At 44.3% G+C, this 22,849-nt stretch overlaps 1 protein-coding gene across 1 annotated transcript; it reads right to left on the reverse strand.

The window, feature by feature from the left end:
• Positions 1-3,385: 3,385 nt before the first annotated feature.
• On the reverse strand, positions 3,386-11,652 carry SRP14 (signal recognition particle 14). Its single transcript, XM_018559271.1, has 5 exons — positions 11,552-11,652; positions 8,630-8,702; positions 5,833-5,945; positions 5,718-5,750; positions 3,386-3,601 (listed from the first exon to the last, which is right to left on the reverse strand). The coding sequence occupies exons 1-5, from the start codon at positions 11,573-11,575 to the stop codon at positions 3,512-3,514; spliced, it is 333 nt and encodes a 110-aa protein (XP_018414773.1). The 5' UTR covers positions 11,576-11,652; the 3' UTR covers positions 3,386-3,511.
• Positions 11,653-22,849: the final 11,197 nt, after the last annotated feature.

Below are 22,849 nucleotides of genomic sequence, written 5' to 3' on the forward strand. Positions count from 1 at the left end.
GCTCGAGAGAAGACACGAGTTTCCTTGAAGGCAGAATCAAGCATTTTAGTCCCATAAACTTCTATGGCAGTGCCTGAAAAATGCATTTACGTGTGTTTTTCAGACACACCTATTTAAAAGTCTATGGGGCTAAAATTGCACAATTCTGCTCCTGTACTACAAATCGTGTGCACCAACACAAGAGATCTGCCTGTAAAAAAACCTGGCTATGCTCAAACTTTGATGGGAGTAGGGTGTAACACTGAGAGCCTGAGCCAGATTTACATGTCATAATCATATAGGATCAGAAAACCTGGTGCCTTAAACTCCCCCCATTAACCATGTCCCTCGCTAAACCATACTCGGTTGTGCTGATAGAAAACACAGGTAGAAAAATATCCTTAACTGTACTTTGATGAACTACAATTACTGCATAATAGGCAGATGTTATGGCCAAGTATAACACACCACCTTATACAGAGCAAAGCCACATACTTTCTAAGCGATCAATGTCCCAACGTCCACCATTAAAAATTCAGGTTTTCCTTTTACTAATGCCATTAACACTACACTGAAGATTCCCTTGTAGTTGTAATAATATGAGTCTGAATTTGGTGATGGATTTATTCTTATGCGTTTCCCATCCAATGCTCTGCCACAATTGGGAAAAATCCATAGCTCCTCAAACATTTTGAGATGTGAAGTCATTCTCCTGTGGATTGTGGGAATTAGGGGGGATTAAAATGTTTATGGCAAATTAAATCTCATGCTTCTATTATATTATTTAGATTGTTATTATTCTTGTCATAAAGAAGACATATGGTACAGGTCTACAAAAGAGGCAGAGACACTATTTTAATAAAGTTGATGTAGGAGTTAATATAAACACAAGTTTTTGGAGGGGGAAAAAGGGTTATAGAAATAGAAAATGAGATATAGTTTTTAATGTGGAACATACATTAAAAACTAGATCATGAGCAGGGCCCTCCTTACCATCTTGTCTTGAATTGTATTGTAATGTCTTCCTTATATTGTAAAGTTCTGCGCAAACTATATGTGCTATATAAATCCTATATAATAATATTATGCAATGAGTAGTAATGACACATACCTTCATGTACTCTGGTGCAAGTGCTTTTATGATTGCTTTACAAGTCTCAGGAATTATGTGTCATAAAGCTTGAGGGACAATTTAGGGTCCTCATAGGAACTTCCTGTAGCAAGGAAGCGCAGTGTTGTTAACAGTCTTTGGTCTGCGGAAATGGACTTGTGCATTACTGTAGCCTTCTTGGTTAGCTTGGGTCGCACTGCTTCTAATAAGGTTTTAAAATTTTGAGCTGTCATCCGAATTAATTTAATGAAGTTATCTGGGTGGTTGGCTTGCAGCTCTTGGAATATATGGATATGGCTGTATTTTTCCCATTTCATGCAGATTTTGCGTTATGTAGTCCGGTCATTTCCATGTAAATGATGTAGCATCAGTGACGTGCGGTACCTTCCTGACGTGACGTGCTGGGTGAGGCATTCTCCAGCATGCCAAAGCCCCACCCACAGGCCAGCAAAGCCCCATTCTGTGTGGAGTAGGGAGGGAGGAGCCTGCCTGTCCCTCACTTGCTCGTCACTGCTGAGGCATCAGGATCGATGTCCTCAGTGGGGTTTTTTTTTTTTAATTGGACAGCTTGGATCAATGGCGCTTTGCCATTGATCCAAACCATCCACAGAGCTCAAGCCTCTAACAGAGTAGAGGCTGTTGCAGCTCTGGCCTCACTTTGTTAGGTTACACATGCAGTGGTAAAGGCCACTGCTGTGTAACCTAACTTAACTGTCAAAAGCCGGATGCAGCACCGCCTGTAATTAACAGGCGGCGCTCTGTCCATGACAGGTTACACAACGGGGAGGCTTTTCCTGCTGTGTAACCTGTTACAAGCCCCTCTGAATGGTGGAAAGTTCCTTCATAATACTAGACGAGACTCTGCCTCCCCTGACCGCACGTCCCTGTTTAGCTTGACTAGAGCTGAGGCTTTGCAAACCTTGTGTAGATTTCTAGGTGCCATAACAGTATTCACAGTGTTTTGAAAGACTCACAGAAACCGTTCTTTTGAAAGAACAGGAAGTTAAAACTCCCACCTGATCCATCACTTCCGACCTATCAAAAGGGTAGATCAAATGCAAATATTGCCGTACGATCGGGATCAAATCAATCAAAATGCCATTTAAAATGTGTGTGTGTGAAAGATCGATTGCATTTCCTTTCTGTACCGATTGACTAGTAACCAATGATATTCTCGATCATACGGTAAAATCGATACGTGTGTGTGGCCACCATTAGGATGGCTGTAGTGGCACTGTCAGTCTTTATATCATATAGAATCTGTCCTTGTGGTCAGCCAGAAAGCTCAACCCCTCTCCTCAAAACTATAACCTCCCCTGTGCCGGCGCGTACCGGTGGATGGCAGCCATCACAGGGACAAATATACCCTTTTCCCTGGGAACACCAAGGACAATTAGGGTATGCAACATCTTAATTTACTATAGAGATCCCCAGGTAAGGTAATGTTTGTCCCCATGATGCACCACTGACAGATGTGTGCTCTGTACACCTGTTTTTAGTGAGATTTAGGAACACAAAATGGGCAGGGCACAGGAAAAGGGTGCAGGGCAAAGGAAATATGAGGTTGTAGGGGTTTTAGGTAATTTTCTGACCTAAAAATTTGCATTTTTACATGTGTGCCAAAACAAAAAACACACACAGCACAAAAACAAAACCCAATACTTTTTTTTATTAAAGATAAACTTGATCCATCATATCCAGAATAGTTGCTGGAGTGGGCTAGTAGAAAGTAAAAAGATAGCTCATAATCCATCTCCTGTACAAAGTCTTCCAACCTAGAATTTCAATACAAAAGGGGCACAAACAACCACAAGAATGAAATGTCCTGACACTATGTAAACGTGTCTCTGCACAGATCCCATCAGGGCACATCCCGGCTTCTACAGTGGAGATGGATACTCCAGCATAAAGAAATACGGGTGACATTTCACTAATGTGTTGGAGTCTTGGTGTACCCCACCAACCATACCTGTTATGCTATGAATGATGCAAATAGCTGTACCACCATATCACACGTGTTGGAAGCATATGAACAGTCATTCCCACCTACTATAGAAAGGAAAGACTGTTTATACACAAACCACACTAGCTCAGTCTGCAACAAAACTTTTTTCACTTACCACCATGCTAACTCACAATAATTCTCTTACAGTACACTAACTCCATAATCTTCCCACAGACAATGCTTCAAATTTCAATTAAAAAAAAAAAACCTGTCCATACTGGATAAGCTGTACAGTATTTCTAATGACAATGTCTTCCAATTTTGCAAAAAAAAAACCCCAAACCCCAAAAACATAGGCAGCAGCAAGGCACCTTTTGGAAAGAGCCTTTGTATATCATCCAGGTTTATGTTAGCTCTCGCCCCCAGATGGTTTCCACAACTCCAGACAGTGTTAAATAGGCAAGTGTCCATGTCTGTTACTGAGCTGCGCTGCTCTTCTTTGTCTTACTTTTCTTATCCTTCTTTTTCAGCCCATCCATATTTGCACGCAGTAAGTTGGAATAAGCCTGGAAAAGACAAGTCACATTTCTTGATGTTAGCAGAATGCTCCATATGTGCACATATTGGGATAATAGACTTGCTGCTGTATTATATAATAAATCACCACAGGATGACCTACATGGGAGACATGAGAAATAGCTCCAAGTATATACAAATAAAGTATCGGATTGGTTATCCTAGAGAAACTGAATAAATCAGCTAGTCCTTTAGACACTTTAAGTGTACCAAATCCAAGAACGATTTTAAATATTTCAGTTTTCAGTTTAGTTTTGTAGATGTGGTTGCCGCATTAGGCCTCCTTCACACAGGCAAAGGGGTGGTAAAAACAGAGGGTTAATCCGTGTTTACATCGTCTCCTGACTCCCCACCTACAAGTTAAAATAGCAGGTACTCAGGCTTGTACACATGTCTTGGCCACAATGCTTTGTGTGTGTCATTTGGAAGGTGATGCCACTTGCAAAAAAAAAAATTGTTGGCAATCAATAGGGTTGTGCCATAACTGTGTGCCAGCCTCTTGGTACAAGGTTGTGGAGTGGTATTGCAGTGCAAAAGTCCTTTCCAGGAGGTACAGAGTACCAAGTGTCCTTCATAGGATGGCCACAGATTCCATCCGCCTGTTGGAGGTGTGGGGAGGAGGGGACTTGTTCTAAATTACGTTCCTTCTGGGACTCGGTATGGGATACTATCAAACCGGTGGTTGGAGGCTTGGAATATACTCCTGCAGCCTATTTACTGAACCTAACTTCCACCTCCAGGTCCAAATACAGAACTTCTCCTTTCTAGACACCTGCTTAACACTGCCAGGGCATGTATAGCCCTCCATTGGCACCAAACACATCCCCCCTCCTTGCAGCTGTGCTTTCAAAAAGTTAATGAGATATGCCAAATGGAAGTTTTTACAAAAAACGAATTTAATTCTACCTGGAGACCTTGGTTCTTATTTCAGGACTCAGTAGTACCAGAAAGTTGATTCCCTCTACAGGTTACCCTTCATCATGAGGGAGTGTTTCCACAATGCCTCTAGGGGCCTTTGCCCTTGCGTTCTGCTAGAGCCTACCCTCTTACATGAGCCCCTTTAATGGGGAGCTGGACTTCTTTGCCCCTATGGGTTTTCTCTCTCGCTCTTTTCATGGCCTGCTTTCTTGCCTTACCCCACACTGCCTTACTCTCTAGGTTTATGCTATCCTTGCTAGTACTCCCTTTACTGCTAGTTCTATGGATTCTATTTCTAATTAACACTTGACACTTTGTTCATTTGGTTAATACCCATTGATAGTTATATTACGGGTTGCTTGATAAATACAGAGTTCACATGTTTTCTATATGATGGTGATCTTCAACGCTGGTCTTGGCGTTTGCTCTCACAGATGTTCTATTTCTGACTCATCTTGTATTTCAATTTGTTGTTTTTGTATTGCTTTATATGCTTTCATATTATGCCGGAAAAAAAAGTTTTTTTTTTCAAAACCCACCCAATAATGTTGCAGGCATCAAAGGAGAACTACTGGGTAAGTGTTTTTTCCCCATAGTTCTCCTCAGGGTCACGGGAGGACATAAACTAGCGTCCTCCCGTGACCCAAAGCTCAGTATACCGCGAGCTACAGCTCGCGATATACCGAGAGCGCCGCAGCCGGGACGGATCCCGACATTACAGTCGAGATCCACCCAGCTGCGTAATTGACAGCTGGCTCTGCCTAACTAGAGGCAGAGCCAGCTGTACCCACTCCCTCCCCTGTTCGTTCCTCCAGTCAGCGCTGGAGGATCGGACAGGGAAGGGGGTAATCCCTGCAGGGAGCCGTAACTGACAGTCACTGCTGCCTGCAGGGACAGGATCGAAAAGTGAACGAGCGACGGTATGTTTTCGCTCACTTCCCGATCTACTGAGCCGACGTGTGACAGTTTCATTGTCACACGCCGGCTCGAACTATGAGGTTGAGTGAAAATCACTCTCCTCATAGTTCTCCTTTAAGGGCTATATTACCCTTTTTACTCTGAAACTGCTCTGATGGTAATGCCTGCTCACAACTTCACACTTAAAAGCCTCTCTGTAGCTCGGCCCAAATATCTGCACAATGATTTTTGGACAGTTTGACATTTTAGAACACTTGAGGCGGTACTTACCATCTGGAACTTGTTTACGTCTTTAGAACTGACCTGTTGGAAACAGAAGATAGAATTGTGTGAGAAGGCCTGATAATGGAGACAACATGCCGTGCCCATTTGACAGTTCACCTACCACTGTGCTGATTTTTTTCTTTCCATCTGTAGCTCTCAAAAGGCATTTGTTATCAGCTGGTTCAAAACTTTCTGAATGGCTCTTACTTGGGATTGGTTTTGTCCTGCCATCATCTGTAGAAAACACAGCATGAGACAAAATATTTCAGTTGCCAAATGTGGGTGAATAAAATTATTATTAAAAAAGATAATTTGGTGAAGAAACTACCCAAAACCACAGAACATAAATATCTGTAGAAAATAAAATCAAGGTTAATGGACTTGCTGTCATTTTTTTTTTTTCTTTACAGGAAAAAAAAATACAGCAAGTTCAGCTGCCTTGATTTTTACAGATATACCAGGACCTGGTTGATTGAGAACCGTCAGACACACAGAACATAAGCTCACAACGCAGCAGGTTGGTATGGGGGCTGCTGCAGCTGCCTCCCTTCAGAAAAAGCTAGTTTCATGGACGTAACTGGCTTCAATACCTTGAGTCGCTGAACCAAAACAAGTATGCGCATCAGGAAAGTCAGAGAAAAGCGACAAGTCTTTACCTCCATGCTTTTTCAGGGGGTCAGCGACAAATATTGCCGAGGGTCAACATTAGAGACAAGCCACTAGCATTTTCAGATGGAAGTCCACTAGCAGCCTCATTTTGGAGGCATCTTATTTTTATTTCTTTTAGTCTATGTTGAGTTGCTAAGCTCTCGGCAAGTGAAAAGATAACAGCTACATTAATGGTCTGTTCACAGTTGTGTTGTCCCCTGCTCACTAGACAATGGATTAGTATCATGCTGATGAATCACATTGCAAAAAAAAAAAAGATATAGGTCTAGGAATCTACAAAGCTGAAGCAGCAAGAAGGGGAGCCACCTTCCTAGCAATGTAGTGTGGCGTGTACAAGAAAACTAGAATTACAAATTAATTGCCGAGCATAAAATTTAAATATACGTATTTCAACTGCAGAGGACGATCCATCACTGGAAGAGAGACTGGTCTCATGAATGACAGGTCACATGACCGGGATCCCCTTGCTTGGGTTTTCTCCCTCACTCATCAATATGATAACAATCAAAGCGGCAGGGCATAATTGTAAAACATATCAGATGCTTTATGAACGTCCTTTTTCAGCAACAGGATGACTGTGGTAAGGCTATATGACTGCTTAAAGGAGAACTATGACATGAGTGATTTCCACTCACGTCATAGTTCTAAGCCGACCTGTGACAATGAGACTGTCACAGGTCGGCTCAGTAGATCGGGAGGTGAGCAAACACATCCCGGGTTCCCTCACCTCTCGATCCTGTCACGGCTCTCTGCCGTGACAGGGGGAGGGGCTGGATTCCCCTCTCCCCGCTCCGATCTGCCAGCGCTGACTGGCGGAACGGACGGGGGAGGGGGCGGGTACAGCTGGCTCTGCCTCTAGATAGGCAGAGCCAGCTGTCACTCATGCAGCTGGGCGGATCCCGTCATCTAAGTCGGGATCCGCTCCAGGTGCGTCGTCTCAGTATACCGCATCAGGAGTCAATTTGTGGCTTGGACCTGCAATGTCATATAGAACACATTTCCTTATCTGCTCCTTACAACATTTTGTTGAAGTGCTTGTACTGCTGCCAAGAGACATTAGGAGAGTAAGGATTTGTTCTGAAGCTCATAAGCCTGGATGGCGTTACAAAACAAATGTACCTGCCTACACCATACAGTCCTTAAAGGAGAACTATGAGGTGAGTGCTTTTCACTCACCTCATAGTTCTAGCCGACCTGTGACAATGAGACTGTCACAGGTCGGCTTAATAGACCGGGAAGTGAGCGAACACATACCGGCGTTCGCTCACTTCTCGATCCTGTCACGGCTCTCTGCCGTGACAGGGGGGAACTGGATTCCCTCGTCCCTGCCCGATCCTCCAGCGTTGACTGGCGGAACGGACGGGGGAGGGGGCGGGTACAGCTGGCTCTGCCTCTAGATAGGCAGAGCCAGCTGTCACTCACACAGCTGGGCGGATCCAGACATTGTCGGGATCCGCTTCAGCTGCGGCATCTCAGTATACCGTGAGCTGTAGCTCGCGGTATACTGAGCTCAGGGTGACGGGAGGACGCTAGTTTGTGTCCTCCCGTTACCCCAAGGAGAACTATGGGGGAAAACACTGACCCCATAGTTCTCCTTTAATAAAATCACCCCTTAGTTTGCTAAACGTTCACCTGAAAAACAATTTATATACATGTACCCCGGGTTAGAAAAGAACTCGGTCACTCATCCCAAGTCCAATAAAAGTATATGACCACTAACACTCCAAGTAGGCTAAAAAAATAAATAAAAAAACAAACCCTCTGCTCCACCAAAAGTTCAAAAACATTTTTAAATTGTACCTAAAAACTACAAAAAAAAAAAAAATGGTCATATTTGCTCTCTATCCTATATATACCTTTACCAGCATTTTGTCAATTCTGTCTTGTGAGTTGATAATTTCCTGTGCGCTCTCTGCCTGTGCTGCACTCTCATCAACTGCATTGTGCTACAGTATCTCTGAGAAATGCTGAACCCCCCACCCATGTTATTAACAATAGGAGAGGGGTGGGGATCCATAGTCCTATCTTGTTTCTGTTATCCTGATTGCAGAAAAGCAAATTGTCATCCGAGGACAGTAAGTGTTACTGCCAGAACCAGCAGGTGAAAAAAGAAAACGAATGCCGCCTCTGCATTTAAAGTTTGGTATGTTGCAGTACATTATATTTTTGGTTTTGTGTTTAGATGATAATTGTAAAAATAATAATAATAATCTCAAGCCCTGAGACAAACGTTACCAGCCCTTACTTACATTTCTTTAGTGTTATAAACACACTTCCCGACGTGCGGCACTTCTGGAATAATCGTGTCAGTTCAGTCAGAAACTGAAAATACAAAATGGAAGATGAATTATTAGGGATGCACCGAAGCAGAATTTTGACAAATGTATTTGTCAACAAATGTAGCCACCCTCCAGAAGGAAGGACAGTGTCAGCACCAATTCAGAGATGATTTGAGGATCTCCAGCTAAGGTTAGATTCACACTATGGCGATCCTTGACCGCACGGCAATCATGCACGAAACTGCGTGGTCACAGAATCGCCTCCGACCAACAATTGCGCTGGGGGGTGCCATTTAGAGCTGCAGCTAATGATTATTTTCAAAATCGATTAGTTAGCCGATTATTAAGTTCGATTAAATCGGATAAAAAATAAAATACATTTAAAAAAATGGCTCCAGTGATGGGACTACTAGTTTGTATTGAGTGTAGTCCATCACAGGAGCAAGCTTGGAGCAGTGGACGTAAACAAGAAAAGAAAAGTGTGGTGTGCAATATAGTGAAATGAAAAGTGTAAAGTTATACAGCAATGAATGCAGAATGGCAACGGCTATAGAGGACTACAAAACCCAGCAATACATTATACAGAGCAATGCAGAATATCACCAGCTATAGAGGCATACAACAAATCTCAGCAATAGTACATTATAGCTGGCGGTATTCTGCATTGCGCTGTATAATGTACTATTGCTGGGTTTTGTAGTCCTCTATAGCTAGTGATATTTTGCATTGCACCACTGTTTAATGTATTCCTGGGATTTGTTGTACTCCTCTATAGCTGGTGGTATTCTGCATTGCGCTGTATAATGCATTATTGCTGGGATATGTAGTCCTCTATACAGCGCAATACAGAATACCACCAGCTATAGAGGAGTACAACAAATCCCAGCAACAGTACATTATACATACAGCGTACAATGTATTGCTGGGATTTGTATTCCTATGTATAACATGCAGAACAATGTACCATCAGCTATAGAGGAATACAAATCCCAGCAATACATTATAGAGCACCATGTATGGGAAAGTGCATGCTTACCTGTCTATCGGCAGCTGTCACCCCCCCCACACCTGCTCCTCCTTACTACTTCTCCCCACGTCCATGTGCCGATCGCGGATGTGGGCGGGCAGTGAACGTGAGGCGGGGAGGAGATGCGGCGTGTGGAGCGTGGATGCGGGCGGGTCTGGCAGCGGCGAACGTGAGGTGGGGAGGAGGTGCGGTGCGCAGCGTGTGTGGTGCCGTAAACAGGGCCAACCTATCAGAAGCTGATTAATCGATTGAAAAAGTTGACAACTTTTTAAATAAATCGTTTATAATCGATTATGTCGATTAGTTGTTGCAGCCCTAGTGCCATTATTATCTATTGGCACCCCAGGCAGATCGCATGGTTTCCCGCCACCAAACCACCTGTGCGCGGTCCAAAAAACCACGCGCTGTGTGTCGTAAAAAGGAGGTACATGTACCTTTTTTTAGCGATTGCCGTGCAGATGCAATCCCATTGAAATCAATGGGGCCACGTGGCAATCGCTGTGTGCAATCATGCATGATCGCACACATCCCAGGATCGCCGATATCTGAACCTAGTCTGAGTGATACACAAATAAGATACATTTTTGTTAATAGTTGGGGTACTCAAATGTATTTAAGATTTTGTACATGACTTGCCGTACTTCTCAATAAGAAAGTAGCGATGCACCGATACTTTTCAGATACCAGTGCCGATACTTGACATTTTCATGAGAACTACCAGGGTTGCAGCTGGGACCTGGCTCTTGCGCTCCGCCACTGACTTGAAATCATTAGTCTGTATTGTTTTAGAAAAACGATCACATGGCAATGAACAAAAATGTATCAGTACTTGGACAAGTATCAGTACATCTCTTTATGTATGTTTATAAAAAACAAAATCATACATTAAAAGAGAACTATGAGATGAGTGCTTTTCACTCACCTCATAGTTCTAGCCGACCTGTGATAATGAGACTGTCACAGGTCGGCTCAGTAGATCGGGAGGTGAGCGAACACATACCGGCGTTCGCTCCCCTCTCGATCCTGTCACGTAGAGCTGCAGCTAACGATTATTTTGAAAATCGATTAGTTAGCCGATTATTAAGTATGGGCGGGTCTGGCAGCGGCGAGCGTGAGGTGGGGAGGAGGTGCGGCGTGCAGCTTGTGTGGAGCCGTGAACAGGGCCAACTAATCAGAGGCCGATTAATCGATGAAAGTTGACAACTTTTTCGATAATCGATTATGTCGATTAGTTGTTGCAGCCCTACTGTCACGGGCCGGGGCTGGATTCCCCTCTCCCATCTGCCAGCGCTGACTGGCGGAACGGACGGGGCGGGTACAGCTGGCTCTGCCTCTAGATAGGCAAAGCCAGCTGTCACTAACGCAGCTGGGCGGATCCCGTCATCTACGTCGGGATCCGCTCCGGCGTCTCAGTATACCGCGAGCTGTAGCTCGCGGTATACTGAGCTTAGGGTAATGGGAGGACGCTAGTTTGTGTCCTCCCGCTACCCTAAGGAGAACTATGGGGGAAAACACTGACCCCATAGTTCTCCTTTAAAACAGAGATGTACAAATCCCAGGAGCTCCGTGTGCTCCTTACAAATGACAGCTGCCTCCTAACTTTTGAATTTTTCTCTAGTCTAGTAGCTCGAAAAGTATGTGTACATCCCTAATGAAAAGTTACTGAAACAGAAAGACACGTCTCAACCGCTGAGCTCACATAATGACTAGGGGCACATTGCCAATTGATTCATCACTATCCCCCCCCAAATCTAGGTACAGCTCCCCCGGGGACACCACAGCTCAGTCTCCCCGAAATAGTTGCTGCTCCTTATAGCGGTCGGAGGAGCCCTCTCGTTCATATCTGGCCCTGGCGTGTCTCTCACCTGCTCACTCTCCAGCAGCACCATCTTCTCTTAGAGCTGATCTCAGCACAAGACGCCGGAAACACATCACCAGGAAGTACAGCGAGCCGCAATCATAAAGCTTTCCGGGGTATAGAGCGTCCAATCATAGAGTGACGTTCTGTTACAGAGATACCTCAGCAGCGCCCCTAGCGGCCTCCTGAGTACGAGCTTCACTGTGCACAGTAGAGTCCTCCGTAGGAACAGATCCATACTCCTCTTTCTGTGATCTGAAGTCTGATTGGATATAGTAAAATGATGCACTTTGTGAATCTTTAATGGTCTTTGTTTAGGTCTCTGTTGCATTTTTTTTTTTACATTTTTTTATTGTGAACTAAAAGTGGCAAAAATTAAATTGTCACAAAGAAAAAAAAATGCCCTAATTTTGTGGCTATTCAGACAGTTGCTTTTTGTGAATTTATGACACAAACATTAATAACAAGAAGAGCTGTGAAAGGATGAGGGGAAAGGAGTGGTTTTAACCAATAATTTTTGGCTTATTCTTCCTGGTCCACGCAATGTGGGCGTGCGTGACAGGGCAACAAACTAGCAAGCACAAAAGTATACCACCAACAACACATGAACAATCATAACAGATGTGGGGAACAAACTTCAAGTCATGACAATACATGGGCAACCAACGGGTAGTCATGGTAACTAAGTAGTTGTGGAACTACATGAGCAACAAATAGGTGCTTATGGCAATGAGGGAACAGCAAACGGGCATTTGTGAGAATACATGGGCAACAACACGGCAACCATTTACAACACATGGGCGACAAACAGGCACTCGTGACAATAAATAGGCAACTGTGACAATAAACAATGATGTGCAATAAAATGCAGCATCAATAACTGGAGCCCAGCTGATATATAAGCTCAGTGGGGGGAATTCATAAAAACTGGAGCAGAGAGAATCTGGAGCAGTCGCCCATAGTAACCAATCAGCTTCTCTCTTTCATCTTCAAAGCTTAACTGAACAAACTGAAGAGAGAAGCTGATTGGGTGCCATATTAAAACTGACTCCAGTCTTCATGAATTCCCCCATTGAGTTTACTGAGGACCCTTCGAGGAGCTAATATAATCAATCATCTGATGGTATAACTTCACCTCTAGATAGCAGAGTAGGTATTTTCTAAAGCTAAATGCAAGGTGGTTGTGTTATTTTTATATAACCAAAAGGTGCCCAGGTCAGTACAGTAAAGAATTAATCCACCTATACCTGGCAAAAGAAAAAAACCTTGGCATTGCATGAATGCTTGTGAAATGCACAAAAAGCATGCGCATTAATGTGTGTTTACGCAGCACATTAAAAACGTGCAACATTCTTGAGGTACCATTACTTGCTAATGATACCCAAACTCAGAGTGTAAAATGTGTGTTTTTGCCAGTGTGTGGATGCGTGTCATAAGCGTGGTCAAAAAACAGGATAAGCTCAAAGATCAAACGTTTGTTGCACGTGCGTCAGCCCATTGATAGGAATAGGTTGATACATGGCAGCGGCAGCAAAAACATGTGTACTCACACATCGCAAAAGTGTGAAAATGGACTAAAACATATACTAGCATGCTCTAAAGCCCTGGTTCTCAACTAGTGGGTCGTGACCCAAGACCCTGTGTTCAGTGGGACGCCGCGTGCTTTCCACTGTGCTAGGTGAGAGGTTACTCAGCTTACCCCTAGCACAGCACTCAGTTTTTGTGCTCAACAGCCATTAAAAATATGCTGCCCAGTGCCAAGTGTCAGCTTGAGGTGAGGTGGGCAGGGGATATGGCCACAAGGGAGCTCCATTCATACATGCACTGCTTACAGCCCCCTCACGTGCCCTGTAGAGGTGCCTGGATCGAAGTGACATCACATTCTGGCTCCTGGGACCTCTACAGGGTGCGCAAGGGAGCTGTACAAGCAATGCAGATGGAGCTCTGTCACAGCAGCCCACACTGGACCCCAGGCTGAGGATCCACTCCAGTTCTTGTAAGATAGGGAGACTGGGTGGATCTTTAAAAAAAGATTTAAGATTTGAGTTCTAATAATGCTTCATAAGTTTGCATTGTTTGCAAAAAATGGAAACAATTCTGCAAGTTACATGCCCTGGGCAATGTCTTTGCCACTTTGCATACCATTGAACACATGCTGGGGCAAGTGCAACCCTTAAAGAGGAACAGAACTCTGGAAACTGTGCCCCAAAAATAAGACAGGCAGGAGGCAAAGGACTAGTCACCAATATTGTCCTTGGACTCACTGCAGTTGATCTTTCCCATTACTGTATTACCATCCCTTGTTCTGCACTGTGTTTCTGTGTAAAGGCGAAAGTCCATAAGCCCATTACACTCCTGGCCGTCTAGTCCATGGAAAGTAGTGGGTGCATAGGTGACCAAAGTATAGCGCTGTAACAGAACATACACATGTAGGACACTGGCACTCCAACATTACAAAAGAATACATCTTTTATTGACGTGGTGGTTGATCACATGGTTTTGCCTGATGAAGGGGATCCTGTGTGCAGGGTTGCCACCTGTCCGAGATTCACCCGGACAGCCCAGGTATTGCATGCTGTGTCCATGTTTCATGGCAGCTGAGACTCGGACACATGATGTCAGGAAGACAGGGACAACCAAAATTAAGATAGGGGCTACTGGCCCCCCACTGAAAATCTTGACTGTGATATTTACATATGAATGGGTGGCACTATTTACATATGAATAAGCAGCGACTCATTGTCCCCAAAAATTTCCGGAAGCTGCTTCAGAAACACTAGTCCGGCACAGAGGAAGCCAGGACCCGGAAATGCCAGTCAGGCAGCGAAGAAGATCGGGTGTCCGCAACACCACTGGTCCTGCGGTGAAGGAGGGCAGATCCCGCAGCGGGTGGCAGAGGCAGGTAAGAGGATTACACTGCTGTTAAAGGGACCCTACAGAGCCCAGCATAGCTTCTGCACAGCCCACCTGAAAGTCTCAGGTGGGCTCTGCAGGATCTGTGGTGGGGTCTATGGTGTGCTCCACAGGGCCTCAGAGGGGCTGTGCAGGATCTGTGGTGGGCTCTGTCTCATGCAGAGCCCAGCACAGGCCCTGCACAGGCCCCCTGAGACCCTGCAGAGCCCACCACAGATCCTGCACAGCTCCCCTGAGACCCTGCAGAGCCCACCATAGACCCCGCAGAGTCCACCATAGACCCTGCAAAGCCCACCACAAATCCTGCACAGCCCACCGGAGACCCCGGCTTTCCTGCTATGCTAATAGTGGAACATGTCAAAAGCTGGATACAACAAGTGTGCTGTATTCAGCGACTGACAGGCCTGAATTTCTTGCCTAGGGCAGCCCCAAACCAAAATACACCACTGTCCATCTCCCACGCTCTCAGAAGCTGCATACAGTGTGTGTCGGTTACTATTTAAACCGTCACACGCTGTATGCAGCTTCTGAGAAGATACGCTATTAGCGTAGTGGGGATGCTGGCTACACTAGTAGCGCAGCCTGTTAGAAGCTAAAAAAATGTCCACGGATTTCATTTTAAAAATCTGGTCACCTTACTTTAGAGGGATCCACAGAAAAGGGGAACTCATTCCAAAGTTTTGTAGACAAAACTTCTTCTGATGGAACTCAGAAGAAGGTATATGAGGGGATAGGTTGTACATAAGCCCCCACATGCCAGCACCCTAGTTGGGCAACATAGGTGTCAAAGAACCCAGTGCTGCTCGACATCAATCACTGGTACTATGTGAGGGCTTATTTTTTTCTCAAAGCACCCACCCAGTTCTGAAGAGTATGCAGGCTGCTGTCAGCATGGCAAGAGGACATAGGAATATGAGCATCAAGGGCCTCCCTAGACGTCTCTCCGCCTGACGTCAGCAAGGGGGGATCCATATTTTGGGGGTGGGGGAATGGGTTTTGGGTTAGCTGATCTTGTTGCATGTTCAGGGTGTGTTGGCGGCTCATGGTGCACTTTCAAAGGGAGTGGACATTTTTTGTCCACTCCCGGTGGGGGTGGGGGTTGGGATTGTGGTGGTGGTGCGGGTTACCAGGGGGAGGTTTGCTGGTGGTGCACGGTACCTCTGGCTCCAACTCTGTCCGATGACGCACCAAGCACACTGACATCTCCAGTTGCCAGGAGTTGGGCGGGACCCCAGCCAGTGCGTCACAGGTTGCTAAGAGCACTTAGCAACGTGGGGCATTCTAACATGAGAGGAGCACTGCCAACACTAGATTTCCTCCTGATCTACCTATAGGGGATCTTGAAATTAGCCTTTTCTAATGAAAACATTTTGTGGATCAGGTGTTCATATGACAAAGGAAAAACTGCAGAATTTAATAACAATGAAAACTTTACTCGCTTTGATGAATAAAGTCATGTTTTCAAATGTGAGAATGTCATTTAAAAGACACAGGGGGGATTTATCAAAACTGGAGCAGACAAAATCTGGAGCAGTTAAGCTTTGAAAATAAAATGTGGTTGCTGATTGGTTACCATGCACAGTTGCTCCAGATTTTGTCTGCTCCAGTTTTGATAAATTCCCCTCAATTTTGTGAGAAGTGCTATCACAGCCTCACGATTCAGGTCTATGGTACAAATTATAGTAGAGATCGCGGCACAACGTTGAATGTCCTTTTACCAGTAGATGTCTCCCTTCTACAGAGAATCCTATGTTGTGTCGATTGCATATCAAGAAAAAAATAGAGGCTGCCATCACTGATCACTCCTTTTAAAAATCCTACTTGCCTGGCTGCCTTGCTGACCTTCTTATTTCAATACTTTAAAACAAGACATTAAACAAGATAAGGAATTATGGCTTTTCTCCGACACTACTGTATCCTTTATGCTTGTTTCAAATCAAGTCAAGTAATCGAGTCAGTATAATAGCCAGCCAACTAGCATTTTCAGATGGAGGTCAGCAATTTGACATTGTTAACCATTGGCTGTTATTTTGAGGCAATAAGTCATATTATTGCATTTTTTAATTAGATGTAACCAAAGTACTTATTGGGCTTTTTGTAAACATTGCTAGCTTATGGAAATGCAATGGGTTCTTCAGCATTTAAAAGGAGTTTTAAAGTCCTAGCATATACTATCCTGTTATAACATCAGCATTGTAATAGGAATACACACTAGAGTATGTATTCCTATTACAATGCTTATCAGAATGTTGTTTCTGATAATGCAATCAAAGTGTACTTGAAAAAATCCCTTTTATGTAGTGAGTGCTGCCTTCTGTCTGCTCATCACTTTCACCAACTTCTGGGATTCCCAGTGTGCTTTGCATGGCTTTCCCTGCCACTTGATGTAATACAATCTTGATTATTAGAACATAGCCCATGATGCATTGCTTCCAGCAAGCAATGATAGTGTTACATTGTTCAGATGGTGAAGTGCTGTTCAGAAGGCAGGCTCTGTGAGATGTGACACAAGGAAGTGCATATTCACAGGGCTGTGTGGAATTGTGTCACTGCATTGAGGAAATACGTCCTATGGGCATCTTCAATAATAAATATTTGTAAAAAATAAGTCAAGGCAACTGGACTTGCTGTATATTTCTGGTCATCCAACCAGCTTTCTCAATTTAGAATAGCTTTCTTCAATAAGTTGACAAACTTCTAGATTAATATGGTTATTAGGAGTAGGATAGAACTTAATTATTAATTAGACAGACCGCTTCTCTGCAAAGAGGGATACTAAAGATCATTAGATACCAAGGCAAACCAACGGAAACTAACCATTGCTAGAGATAACAAGTTCCTGCCATTGGCTACTAGCAGTGGTCAACATTACAGCCAAGGATTGACAACCACTATAACAATGTACCTGTTATCACTAGTCCCAGAGACCTACTACAACTGAACACTAGAGTCACTGAAGGATAATGAATAGACTGAAGGACTGATCATTCCTACAGCCATTGAATGACCACCACTAGACCTAGGAGCCAATCACCACTGGACACACTTGGGACTCACCACTGCTGCAACCAGGTATTAATCACCGCTAGACCCAGGAATTGACCACCACTGGACAAAGAGCCACTACCACCAAGAAATGACAATGACTAAGTGCAAGAATCATCTTACCACCACTACCACAAGGGGATGATCACTGCAAGACACAGGAACTAACCACCACTATGGCTTGGGAAGGACCACCCCTAGATTCAACGACTGGCCATTGTTGATACATCCATTTAGAGACCAAAACTATAGTCAGGAAATAACCACCAGTAGCGTTACTTAATGACCACCACATTCATTTTACTTCTCTGAGGGAATGAAAAATTGTATGAAGTGGTCACATAATGACCACCACATTAATTTTACTTCTCTGAAGGAATAAAAAATGTGTATGAAATGGAATGACCTTGTATATGTAAATACCAAAATAGCCAGGAAGTGACACATTACTGCCAGTACAACAAGGAAGTGATCACCCCTTTATTTACACTAGCCTTAGAGAGCTACCTCTACAGCATCATTGCTAGAATTAATCAGTGGGCATCATCCATACTCGTTTCTTATGCCACATACACAAATGCAATCAACATGCACACTTTGCAGTTTTTGATATGGTGTAGAATGCATTCCACAGGGTAATTTGCCTGCCTCCTAGCCTAGGACAACATGTCAGGCCCTCAGTATAACTATTTTCTCTAAGTTACCTAGTTTCTAAAGATAAAATGTCTGCAGTGCATCCCTGAGGGGTTTTATACGTTGGTTTGTTGTACACCTCTCATGGGATTCAGTCTGAGCCTATTTGTGGAAATGAAAAAAAACACAAATTTCCCTAAATCCCAGACATTTCAGTCTGCAGCACACAGCTTTTCTTCCCCTCATTGTTTAGCAACACAGAGGATCTAGAAAACAGGAAGCAGCTTCCTCCAGGCCTGCTCTACTCTAGTGTAACCCACAGTATCCTCTATGTGTTCCTACAAAGAGCTTTTAAGGCCATAGAGTCTCTGATGAATGCTGGTGCTGACAGTAAAAACATGTTATCATTAACAAAATACAGCACTACCACATATTGCTTCTCATGATTAACATACTACATGCAACTATTATGTGGAAAACACTGTTTCTTATTATAAGCCCCTTTTTATGGAAACTGGAGATTTACATGAACCTATCGCGGTTTGGGTGAGTATAACTTTGTTATTTTAGCTCCCAAGACAAAAGGAGCACTTAACCCTTGCAGTGCTGGGGTAGCCCCAGGTCAAGGGTTAGGATTTGATTCGAGTTCTGCTTAAAATGTATTTTATTTAAATGCAAATATTGTAGGTAACTGTTTGACTTAATTATGAGCCTCTGTCAACCCTCTGTACATCTGAGCTCAGTCTGGGAGAGGGAGAAGAGGTAGAGGGTGCCAATCAGATGTGCTGTAGTACTCATGTGCTAACATGCTGAGGAAAGGAGAAAGCAGGGTGACAAGGAGAGGAACTCATCAGTCTGCTGCTTCGCCTGTCACTGTCCATCCACAAGGCAGTTGAAGGACCTGTACATGTTCTCCTGCACTGCTGTATTGTGTGGAAGAGTTGTGTAGATGTGACAACTGGATGGACAGAAATACAAATCATTAGTCAGGTAAAACAGCTAGCTTAATTGTCTTTCATGTGTATATTTAGCAAGTTGCCTGTAATTCAGCTTTAAGTCCCCATTCATTCCTGAGCGTTCCAGAAACGCGCACAAAAATGCACGTTTTGACACGCATTCGCTAAACAGGTAAAAAATGCAAAATACGCTTGCTGTGCCATTATCAGTTCATGGCACCCCAAACACAGCCAACCAAGCACGTGTGTTCCCCCATGTTCGCAAATGTGGAGGAAAAAAACGCGTAGCGCATGTTGCAAATTTTTCCTGTGTTTGTCAGGCATGCAGGAACCTATTGCAACCAATGGGGGCATGCAGCGAACGCGGGAACAAAATCATGAACGCGTGCCAATGCGACACGCGTCTCCAGTACACCTACTTGTATATGGGAACTAAGCTTAAGCTACCATGGACTGAACGGAAAAAAAAAAGAACAGATTCCTCCATCAATGCGTACGAGCGTTAATCAAGGAATTCCCACTGCTTTCACTGTATTCTGACGGCGACCACTTATTGGCTGCCCGTTCTGTTTGTTAGAACTTTTTCTGTCTGGTTCCTTCGATCAGCTGATCAAACGAGGCTGGCCGAAAGGGTGGTGACAGCGGCAGCCACTGTGTGAATTGTTTTTATCAAGAACCGCCCAAAATTCTCACTGTGCATGGCCAGATTGGACCCTGGGCAAACATTTTCTTGAAGAGCAGCTACACACATAAAAGACCACTTAGGCCCCAAATAAACAATGTTAAAATGCAAAGGGCTGACTTCACACCTATAGCTTGCAGGGACGTGCAGTAAAACCTGCATTTTACTGTGTTCCCACAACTCACAGTAAGTCCTCATTCATACGAGTAACTGCCGGCCTGTACAGATCCGTGCTGCGTGCACGGCCTTATCGGGCTACTCCTGGGAAGGACAGGTGCTGTGTGTGATTTGTACGCAGCAGCCTGTTCTTCTCTTTGGGAGTACATGGCCGTATGCCACCCTGCGCTCACCCGAACTGCACGTCCTATGGGAGTCCATGACCCTACTGTATGGGGCGGCTGTTACTCATGTGAATGAGGGCTAAAGCTCAACCAGAGTTTCATTAGCTGCGACCAGGACAATCCCTGCTCCACAGCTACATATAAACAAAGGGGCGGGATGCTGGTGACATCATTGTCCTTATATGGCCACATCAGGTTATTGTAATTGACCAAATGTGGCTATGTAGCCACATAATGTCAATTATGTCACCAGCATCCTGCTTCTTTGTTTATGTGCGGCCGCGGGAGAGAAATGCCCCGGCAGCAGCTGATTGGGCAAGCACTGACAGCTTTCTTTCGGGTTCTGACAAACCTGAGTTCATCACTAATAGTGAGGTGTAAAGGGGACCTGAACTCCCATTTAAGATGCTATGCTTCCAGCTGCCAAGGCTCCGTTTCAATAAGTCACTTATTTTTAAGTATATTCTCTGCTTGGTGTCATCCCGTCAAAGGTGCTGAGATTTATGGCTGACATATACAAAACAACATTGTGCCAAAACTTTGCTGGCACATGACTTTGTATTAGGGTAGGGAGGAGAGGGAATTTCATTTTCCACTTAGTGAGTTAATTGGCACTCTGCTCTGGCATTTCTCCATTAAGCTTGGCCAGTGCCTGCTATAGCTATTGGTTACAAGGATAAGAGTGAGCCTGACACCTGTTTGATTGTATAATTTCAATAGGAAACACTGAAAACAAACCTGTCTGTTTGTGTTCTGCTGGCTTCATTCCTTTATGTTACTATTAAACACGGTTCATGTATTTAGTGTTACTTTTTAGATGTAAACTCACCTACAATGCACAAGAAACATTTTACATCTTTTTTTTTTGATTAGGTTGGATAAGAGCTGTGTTATGACATAACATGGGGACATCTATTTCCTATTCCTGTAGAAGCAGCTGGTACCCCAATATGAGCACTAATATATGAGGGTCACTATCGTCAACTCAAGATGACATTATAATGTATCCGATACTGTCCTGGTAATCATCTATATAGGCTTATTCATTTGAGCCTACTTAAAGGAAAGCAATATAAAAAAAATCTCACAGACAAGAAAAACATTTTAGTGGGTGGGATAGAACCTTTGTTATCACTGCTGTCTGTGCCTTCCTGCCCTAGTGACAACCACCATCCGCATTTATATGTATTTGTTGCTCACCACACATGTTACAATCTAACTGTACAATCTCCTTTTAGATCTACCAACAACTACTGTAAGTTGACCCTTTGACTGTTGTGGAACTACAAGCCCCATGAGGCATTGGAAGACTGGCAACCATAGGCATTACATCAAGAGACAGATGCATGATGGGATCTGTAGTATCATTACAGCTGGAGGGCTGAAGTATAGCTTCCCCTGATGTAGTGCAAGGGCCTACTCCAAATTGAAGTTAGTTCACCTTTAATAGAATCCACGGTCCGCAGTACCTTAAAAAAAATAGCACAGAATTGCATACCAGTAGACTGAGCATGGGCTCTCCCAAGTCTGTTAGAAAACACCCTAGACACCCTAGGTAGACGACCTCCCCTCCACATACCCCCACCCCGTTGGGAAGCATGCCCCCAGCACCACAGCAACGGGCGTTCTGGCTTGTTCAAAACCAGCGAATGTGCAGTGTGCGCTCTCTCTCTCTCTCTCTGATGCACAACACTGAGCTCAGCTGCTGCTGTGACATAGGGACAGAGCGCACTCCACATTCGCAGGTTTTGAACAAGCCAGAATGCTCATTCCTGCGGTGCTGGGAGCACGATTCCAACGTCCAGCTCATCCTGCCATCTATTGCCCGCTATATGCTGGCAGTACAAAGCCATCAGGCTGTCAGTCACCACTCCCCGCAAGGATTCCCCTCTCTGTTTCTCAAGTGCTGACTGGAGGGACAGACAGGGAGGGGTTGGGCACAGCTGGCTCTGGCTCTAGAGAGGCAGAGCCAGCTGTCAAACAGGTAGTGTTTTGGATCCTGACAATATTGATCTTTCCCAACCGCAGCGCGGCACCATTCCCAGCACGGATTCCCCCCTCCCCTCTCAGTTCCTCCATTGCCTACTAAAGGGACAGACAGGGGAGTGGGCCAAAGGTAGTGGGGTGGATCCAGACAATATTGATCTTTCCAGGCCGCAGCACAGCACCACTCCCCGCAGGTATCCCTCCCTCCCCTCTCCGTTCCTCCAGCACTTACTAGAGGGGGTGGGCAGGTAGTGGGGTGAATCCCTACAATATTGTCAGGATCATTCCCAGCTGCAGTGCGGCTCTGCTCTGCTCTGCTCTGCTCCTGTTTTGGGTCACACAAGAGAACATTAATACACCTCCTCCCGTGACGATAAAGAGACCTACGGCAAAAAAAGGTTGGGCCATAGTTCTCTTATAGAGTAGCTCTCCACCACTCCAACTTTTAGCCATGCCTTGATTCTATTGATAAATATTGGAGAATAGTTTTATAATCACAAGTCACCTGTTTGTCACTGTTTTGTTTTACCAACTTCAAAGAAGGTTCACTTCAATCTTCAGTGTTTTGTTTTTCAAATGTTATAAATATTCATCTATTGAAAAATACCATTAGTGCTCACAAGGATGTTGTCATTTAACTTTTTAATTTAGTTGATTAAGTTTTTTTAGCACAACATTTTCTGCAGTACTTTACAGAGACCATTGCACCATACACATCAATCTCTGCACTTAGACTCTCGGGGAACATT

Source organism: Nanorana parkeri, unplaced genomic scaffold (genome assembly GCF_000935625.1).
Source record: "Nanorana parkeri isolate BGI_ZX_2015 unplaced genomic scaffold, ASM93562v1 scaffold386, whole genome shotgun sequence".
Classification (NCBI taxonomy): domain Eukaryota; kingdom Metazoa; phylum Chordata; class Amphibia; order Anura; family Dicroglossidae; genus Nanorana; species Nanorana parkeri.

What these genes read in the sequence shown, in the direction of transcription:
- SRP14 (XM_018559271.1), bottom strand. Translation starts at nt 11,575, where the DNA reads ATGGTGCTGCTGGAGAGTGAGCAG. An exon ending in AGAAAAAAATCAGCACAGTG is followed by an intron (nt 5,751 to 5,832) that starts GTAGGTGAACTG and finishes TGTTTCCAACAG; the next exon opens with GTCAGTTCTAAAGACGTAAA. An exon ending in ACGTAAACAAGTTCCAGATG is followed by an intron (nt 3,602 to 5,717) that starts GTAAGTACCGCC and finishes TGTCTTTTCCAG; the next exon opens with GCTTATTCCAACTTACTGCG.